The 8,303-nt window shown below is 38.0% G+C and overlaps 1 protein-coding gene across 1 annotated transcript; it reads left to right on the plus strand.

Annotated features, from left to right (window-relative positions):
- Positions 1-241: 241 nt before the first annotated feature.
- Positions 242-8,219, plus strand: lrwd1 (leucine-rich repeats and WD repeat domain containing 1). The gene is made up of 16 exons (XM_057359344.1): positions 242-758; positions 1,247-1,328; positions 1,459-1,693; positions 1,981-2,100; positions 2,450-2,596; positions 2,681-2,767; positions 4,066-4,545; positions 4,704-4,824; positions 4,913-5,019; positions 5,171-5,378; positions 5,474-5,546; positions 5,633-5,773; positions 5,869-5,972; positions 6,485-6,643; positions 6,783-6,892; positions 7,220-8,219. The coding sequence occupies exons 2-16, from the start codon at positions 1,249-1,251 to the stop codon at positions 7,370-7,372; spliced, it is 2,325 nt and encodes a 774-aa protein (XP_057215327.1). The 5' UTR covers positions 242-758; positions 1,247-1,248; the 3' UTR covers positions 7,373-8,219.
- Positions 8,220-8,303: the final 84 nt, after the last annotated feature.

Raw genomic sequence — 8,303 nt, forward strand, 5'->3', positions numbered from 1 at the left:
TTTGAGGTCATTTGACTTAAATTTATGTAAAGATTATTTTAACAAAAGATTTATTTGTCATTTCTTTATGGAAATGGATTAATTTGCAATTAAATAAATTAATAATAATGTGGAAATTAAATTGCTTTTAAGATTTATAGTGCAGTACATATAATGTTTCATAATATGCTGTGTTTTGATATGTTATTTGAAATATTTCAATTTTTTAAAACATAAATGGTGATATCATCTTTACATAGATTATTTTTGTGTCTTTCCTATTATAACATTAAGAGGCGGTTTCCCGGACAGGGATTAGACTAATCCAGGACTAGGTTTTAGCTAAATTAGGATATTTTAAGAGGTTTTAAAAAACATACTTTACAAAACAAATATTACTGTATGCATCTTGAGACAAAACAATCGCACTGATATATTTTCAGATATGAAAGTGCAAGTTGTTTTCGATTAAGACGGCACTAACATTTTAATTAGTCTGGGACTAGGTTTAAACCCTGTCCGGGAAATCGCCACTGTGTGTCTTGTGGTAAAAGTCTGTTCAAAATGTTTCTTTTGGTTGAAATCGATGTTTTTCCAGTCAAAATAATGTGTTCTGCACGTCCTTGCTTCTATGCCACACTCAAGATGGCGGAATGGTGACGCCACAACACAGGTCAAAGTTCATTTGTGTTTTCCCGGGAAAATAATGACGTTTTAATCCACATGACTGCATCTAAACAACTTTGGTATCACCACCGGCTGTTTATGCTCATCAGAAGGTCTGTAAACTGGTTTAAACGTATTTTTTATTCCGATGTCTGAATATTGTAAAAAATTAACGCAACCTTGCAGCAAGCACGCTGGTTGGTACTGGGTCGTCTTTAATAAAAGTCCTTATCACTTTTTTTTTTTTACTTGTCAACCTATTACATGCATGCATATTTACTTTTATTGTTTGAAATGCATTTTCATCTATCTAGTGTAAGAGGCTGTGTAAATACGTTCATCTCATTATTAATCTTGCTTCGTTAAAGAAAGATGTCTTTTTATGTTTATGTCCCTTAATGTTGCTTTTGCTCTCTGTATTCTGTGATCAGAGCATCCCAGGGTGTGAACTGCTTATGGTCCCATGTCATTGCGTAACAATTACACTCGCAATGTGTCTGACACTTATACCCAATAGTAGCTTTACAAAGTCTCCGAAATCCCCTAGCACGCCTTTATAGGGTCTGAAAGACAACGATACTTACATTTTCACTGTCTGCAGCCATGGAGAAGATATCAGAGAAGATACTGCTGGAAAAAGGTCTTCCGAAGACAAACAAACTGGCTCAGATAAAGACACTGAAGTAAGTTAATGCATATTAGACCTTCCAGTTAATGTACTTTATGTTGTGTTGTGTTATGCTATGATTCATGTTAAAAGTATAAACATTTCCTTAGGTTATTTTGTTTAAAAGCATTCTTTGGTCTCTATAGTCTCTCACTCATGGGTCTTAAGAGCGAGGATCTTCCCGTGTATCTGCTATCTAAACTACACAGCCTGGAGCAGCTGGATCTGTCTGGGAACATGCTGCAGGAGTTTCCCAAAGGTCTGTGTCTGCCCTGCCTGAAGATCTTGGATTGTTCAAACAACGAAATGGAGGATGTAGTGTCACTGGAAGGCCTGAGCAACATGGAAGAACTCAGACTGGAGGACAACATCTACCTCACAGTAAGAATAGAGGTCTTTTCACATACAGTCCAAAATTATCGTATGCGTTTTTTCGTATTTGGCGCTCGTTTGTACAGTGTCTCTGAATTGTCAACGCCTCTCAAAATGCTTGCCACTGATGCGAACACGGAACACCGTACAAACTAGCGCCAAATACGAAAAAACGAAAATTTCGGACTGTATGTGCAAAGATCTGAAGTTCAACCCTCACTATGCTATACACCAGAAATGTCTTGCTATTCGAGTTTTTATGATACTTAGGCTAATGTTTGTGAATGCTTCTTTAGGTCAATGATGAACACAAAGTGATCTTCCTGTTACCTAAGTTGAGGATGTTCAATGGCAAGCACATCAGCTCAATGGCTCATCATATTCGCCATGGCAGCACTGAAATTCTCACAAAGAGGGTGAGAACAGTCTTCTTTTCTGCTTATTTTTACTTTTACTGGATTATTGTAATGCAGACAGTAGCGTTGTAAGATTCCTGTCAGATTTTTTTAGTCTTAATATTTATATCTATAAAACTCAATAAAAGCTTTGTGTATTTGTAAGCTTCTATATGCTAGTAAAATATGAAAATTTTTCTCTTTCAAGTAAACGGACCATAGTTATTTATGACTCATCTTGCACTTGCAGATATATTCAAAATTTTGCTCTAATAATGAATTATTTTTCACTCGTAAAATGAATTCATGGGTCTTCAAAACTAAGGCTAACTAAAATTTCTCTCTTTTGTGTTTTTTTGGCAATCTTCAGGTTATTGGTGTTTGGGAACGAAGCTTTAGTCTTCCCGATCAAGTTACGAAACAAAGCCTGGCTACTGTTGAGAAGAGCTTTGTTAGGGATGCCAGCACCCAAATAAAATACGGCCCCAGTTCTTTGAGTGATTACACAAAGTGGAGGGTGGGTGTCTAATTCATTAATGTATCTAAATTTTGCTCCCTTATTCTTTCAACTCTTCAACTTTCATTTGTTTTGCTTTTCTAGATTGAAATGATTGCAAAAGAATACTTACAGTCACTGGCGTGCAGTAAAGAGGAACACGGTGTCACAACTCCAACCAAAGAGAATGAGGTAAACCCATCAGATTTTAAAGATGATGTGGAAGATTATGGTGCAATAATTACACACTTGACCTTTAGGTTTGTGATTAGACCCGGGGCCCGTTTCAGAAAGGAAGTTTAGTGAAAAATATAAAGTATATTAACCCTGAAATGAGGGAAACGCTGGGTTTTCCGTTTCAGAATGTGAGTTATGTCAAACCCATAGAATGCGGGGTAAGCCAGTTTCTAAAAGAGAGGTAACTTATACTCGGAGTCAGTAACCATAGTAACTGACTCTGTGAACCTAACCTGGTCGGGAGCTTTTATAGAGGATCCTGTATGTGAAGAGGCTGCATTAATTCATAGGGATGTACTTTGATTTCAGTAGAGCAATTTAGGACCTGAGTGGAATTTTGTCATTTCCCTGTGCATTTTTATTAAAACTGTACCATTTTTCTGTACAGTGAATTAGATATATCAAAACATATCATCAATCCTTACATCACTAACATCAGCCAATGTGGCCGTGTACTACATCAGAGCATATTCTTTCCCTTACATTTTCTCACAAATGGTAGTTTTCTATGGAGGATGAGAAATGACTTGATAAAGTGTATAAATAAAGTGCATGAATAAATACAGACATAAATGCAGAAATGAAGCGATAAAGGTAATAAACAATTATTTAGACGTTGGTAATTTCCAACCCAAATCTGCTCGGAGCAGGGTTCGAACTAGTGATCAGTCTTTGACACGATAGTCTGACACCCTAACAAGTGTCCTTTACACCATGACGTCTCACACTCATAGAGTGTTGTAGAGCACTGATGGGGAGTGAGAACATAAGAATTTTTTTTTTTTTCTGTTGTTTCATTCATTTATTCTTTCATTTACTGATTAATTTGTTTGTTTATTGGTAACTATCTATTTAAACGCAAGTCATTTTCAGCACATTAGTAAATCCACTGTATGCAGAGTGGAAAGTGTGCCTCACTCTCAAGCGCTTTTTGCCACCATGTTGCTTTTTCCTTCGGTACTGTTGCCATGGTGAATTGTAATATCGGCGCTCCGCTGATCATGGCTTGTCGTAGTCGTGGTTCACGCGCTTAACTCAAGGTGAGCCTACCCAGAGTTGAAAGAACTAACTTAAATCAGCTGTTCTGAAACCAAAAACTCAGTTTCGCATCTCGGTGCAAGTTCAATCAACGTTGAACTCTGTGTTAGATGAACTTCCTTATTGAAATGGGCCCCTGCATTTAAAATATAATGGATTTGAATGGATACAATCTTAATTTTTTACAAAGAGAAAATGCTTTTCGTGCCAATTAGAGTCCTGCCAAAAAACAGATGTGTGATACTGCAGCTAATGGTACCACAAGTCCTCCGAAGAGAACCAGAAACGCTGACATCACTGCTGAGGCCAGTCCGCGAAAGTCAAGTCGCCTGTCGAATGCTTCTACTGTTGAGGCCAGCACAAGAAAATCCTCTCGACTGCTGAGTTCTCCAATGAAAACGGAAACTATACTGTCCAGCCCTAGAAAACAGACCAGAACAACCATCGAGGCAGCTCTAGAAGGTAGTCCGAGGAAATCAAGCCGCATAGAAAATATTCCACAGAAAGGTGCTAGCAAAACGGAAAGCCCTAGCAAGGCACCTAAGAGCCCAGCCGTTTCCACTCCCACGTCGAGACTGGCTAAATGTGAGAGTCCAAGAAAAACTGTTAAAGATCAGCCCACACCTCAAAAAGGCAAAACGACCAAAACTGAAACCGGCACACCTCGGAAAACAGCCAACGGCAAAGTTTCTCAGGTAAAAACACATTGTGGTGCTTTTTGTGTCTGATTTGCATATTGCCAGAGGATTCCTGGTGTTGCTTGTACTCTGTTTATAGTGAGTTCAGTCTTGATTGCCCATCAGAGAGTCATTAACGCATCATTAATGTGTGTCTCTCTCCCCTGTGGTTGTAGGAGCCGGTGAGTCTGCAGCCCATCCATGTCCTGCAGTGTCACAGTCGACAGGACAGTCCCGAAGATTTTGACACTCAGCTTTGGGCCTGTGCATTCGAACCCCCACAGGACTGCGGCAGCGGTGAGAACTATCAAACCATAGAATTGTATGAAATCAGTGCAAATATTGATGTATTTTTATCTCATGTGTTGCTTTAAATTTATGTCAGATTTGAGCGGTGGCTCTCGGACAGTTGCCACGTGCGGTGGGGAAACTTTGTGTGTCATTGACTGCGAGTCTGGACATGTGCTGAAGAAATATAAGGTTCCTGGTGAGGTGAGTGTATAGAAGCTCTATATGCAGTACCATATCGTACCACCAGGTGGCTTTGGCGTAGAGTCTATAAACCTGTTGTTCAAAAGTTAAAACCAAAAAATCCACCTGCATTCACTTGCCTTTCTAATTTCTGACTTTCAATTTTGTTTAGGAGTTCTTTTCCTTAGCCTGGTCCACGGTGCTGATGTCCCGGACTGGTGGTTCTGCTCGCCCCTGTAATATTCTGGCTGCTGGGGGTAAGAGAGGCCTTGTCAAGCTCATTCATCCCAGAGTGAATTTGGCATTCGGAGAGTTTCGTGCTAGTCGACGGGCCATTTCTATTGTGCGCTTCAGTCCCTGCAATACTACATTTCTCTTCAGTAAGTATCAGAAAGAATCAGTGAATACCGTAAGACTGATAAGATGATTAATGATTTGAATTAAGGATTATAATGAAAACAACTTTCTATTTTAGCTGGGACTTACGAAAATAAGATCATTTTGTGGGACATTGGTGGGTTGGATCGTGACTACAACTTCCAAATCAGGTTAATAGTTGGATCGTATAGTTATTTTTAAGTTTCTCCACTTTATTTAGATATCCAACTAAAGTTTTCCATTGTGTCGCCTACAGTAAGCTGCTAGTGCTGGAAACGTCCTCTACTCCTCTCCACCTCTGCCTGCTCCCTGGGTCTCAAGACACACAGCTCCTCTCAGCTTGTGATGAAGGGCTGTTTTGCTTTGACATCCAGCTCAGTAAAAACATACAGAAGAGGTTTGTATTTTCTTATTGTCTCCTTTGTTTGTTCTGAGAAAGCCATCGTTAAGTAAGATGTACTTTACTCAGTTTAAATTGTTTTTATTTTTTAGAAATGAAGAGATGGAGATTGTGTTTCCTATTTACAAGAAAAATGACAAGAAAAACAGCTACCGTACTATTGACGGGCTAAGCTTCCTCTTAGATGATATAGTGGGTAAGTAAAGAATGAGAAACACACTGTTATACTTTACGTTTCAACATTTTTGTTGTAGGTCTGTCAAATCATTAATCACGATTAATTGCATCAAAATTTTGTATTTATAAATACATGCATACATATGTTTAAATGCATAGCATTAAATATAAAAAAATTAATTATTGGTAATATGAGTAAATATGTATAAGTATTTCCTAAATATGTATGCTTGTTCAAATTAATTTGATAGTACGGAGACCCATATTACATAAACTTTTATTCTGCATGCGATTAATCGTTTGACAGCCCTCACAGTAATAGTGTTTTTATGTATTGCTTGCTATTTTTGTGCTGTTGTCTTGGCTTTTCTTTTTAGTTGCTAATGTATGTGTACTCATCCACGTGTTATTTCTAATGCTTATGTTATATTTTTCTGTGGAGCACTAAAGGAGGATTTTAAAGAATCTACAAGCTCCAAAAAAGGAAAAACACCAAAAATGTAATGATGTTTCTTAAACACTTCCTTTCAGCTTCCAAGAGTCACATGCAGGGCTCAATCTACCTGTGGAGCTGGAGCGCTACACGTGCCTCATGGAGCGGCAAAAAGAAAGAGGTGACCGCTGTTGTACTGACAGAGCTGCAGTGGTCCAGCACTGATATCCCGTACCTGTCTTTGGGCACCTGCCCAGGTATGTCTTGTATATGACATCATCAGTCATCTTCATTTATGTCTGGACAGTGGTCAGATTTGGAAAGAATGTTTGAAGTGTGATAAAATTGCGGATGTAATAGAAGCTGAAGGCAGATGCATGATTGTTTTTCTTGTAGGATACGGTTACGTTGTGTGCGGTGACGAGAAGGGAAGTCTATGGACATACCATGTCACAGTCGCCATGATTGAACATTTCAAGAGTGGAAAAACTATTGCAGTCACTGAGGTAGGTTATTCATCACTGGATTGCAGATATGTAATATCACACAATGTCTTGAACTGTATGTCATATGTGCATTCTTACAATTGGAAGAATTGAGATTTGTTTGATATCAAAGCGAGAATGCAGTCTTAATTGATTTGTTTAGCAATGTTTTGCCAGTCAGAAAATTATGGTAATGCCACCTCCATGATAAGGTATCAAAAATAAAACGATTCTGTTATCTCTAGTATACATAGACGAAACCTTTTTAGATCTTCTTGTGGACCATAGGAGAGTGGTTATTGTTTTTGATCAAAGAACACCAGGATCTCATTTTGTCTGTTTTTTCAGGTGCTGGGGTGGCCATCACCTGTTAGAGCTGGAAAGGGTCCAGTAGAGGGCCCGTCTATTAACAGCGTCGCCATGGATCCTGATCTTCGTTATTTGGTTGCCCTTACTGACAAGAACATGGCCGTTGTGTGGAGAAGAGAGAAGAGCCACTGAACCGCAAAAGATGTTTGATGGCTTTTGTGACCTGCAGTTTTATGGGGAAAATCAGGTCTTGAGGACATTGAAAAAAAATCCATTACATTACCCAGTTTAAATATAGTCTCAAAGAGACAGAGAAAGACTAATTCAGTCATCTTGTACATGTCTGATGTTCCACTTCATTAATTTTATTAGGTCAAATTCAATTGTCATTGCAAATAGTCTCCTAATTTTCGATTTTGTTCTTTTAATATTTTAGGTACTTTGTTTTAAGTTTTTAGACATTGTCAAAATAGATCCATTGTAACAAAAAGATGCTGTCAGAAAAATATATATTATCCAAACAGGGACGTCTTATTTATATTATGCTTCAAAACATGAGTTGGCGTCATACACCAGCTTCAATAATGACTTGTACATTTTTGTGTCAATCTTCTGTCCTGGACCCTTTGAAGTGGCACTGGTTACAACCTGGTTTTATTCAGGATTGCAACATACTTATTTATGGACTATCTTTGAATAAAAGGACTTCTGATGGAAAGCCTTAATTGCAACTGAACATAACTAAAAAAGTAATGAAGGTATATATAGTAATGGTGTCAAATTTGGACCATAATGTCTATATTTATGTAATATGGTATTCATGTGGTACTGAAGAAATCTCAAAGAGTTACTATGTGACGTAGTCTATGTCCAAACCTGCTCAAAGTATTCTCATGATATATTTGTTAGTAAAATTTAATTTTATTCAAAAGTTTTACGTGATACGTGCTATATGGTTATAATCTATCCTAGTAGTTTCATGTGTGGGTGTAATAAGGTCATCTCAAGAGAAAAGCTTTAAAGCACTGCAAAAATCAAAATAGACACAATAAAAGTGCAAGTACAAGCTGTTCCAGATCACGGCAGCACTGTCCGTCTCATTGTCCTTGCTGCGTCGTGACTC

This window comes from Triplophysa rosa, linkage group LG2 (assembly GCF_024868665.1).
Source record: "Triplophysa rosa linkage group LG2, Trosa_1v2, whole genome shotgun sequence".
NCBI classification, from domain to species: domain Eukaryota; kingdom Metazoa; phylum Chordata; class Actinopteri; order Cypriniformes; family Nemacheilidae; genus Triplophysa; species Triplophysa rosa.

Coding starts and splice junctions, on each gene's coding strand:
- lrwd1 (XM_057359344.1), top strand. CDS start 1,249: ATGGAGAAGATATCAGAGAAGATACTGCTGGAAAAAGGTCTTCCGAAG. Junction 4,825..4,912: donor CCCACAGGACTGCGGCAGCG/GTGAGAACTATC, acceptor AATTTATGTCAG/ATTTGAGCGGTGGCTCTCGG. Junction 6,644..6,782: donor GTCTTTGGGCACCTGCCCAG/GTATGTCTTGTA, acceptor TTTTTCTTGTAG/GATACGGTTACGTTGTGTGC.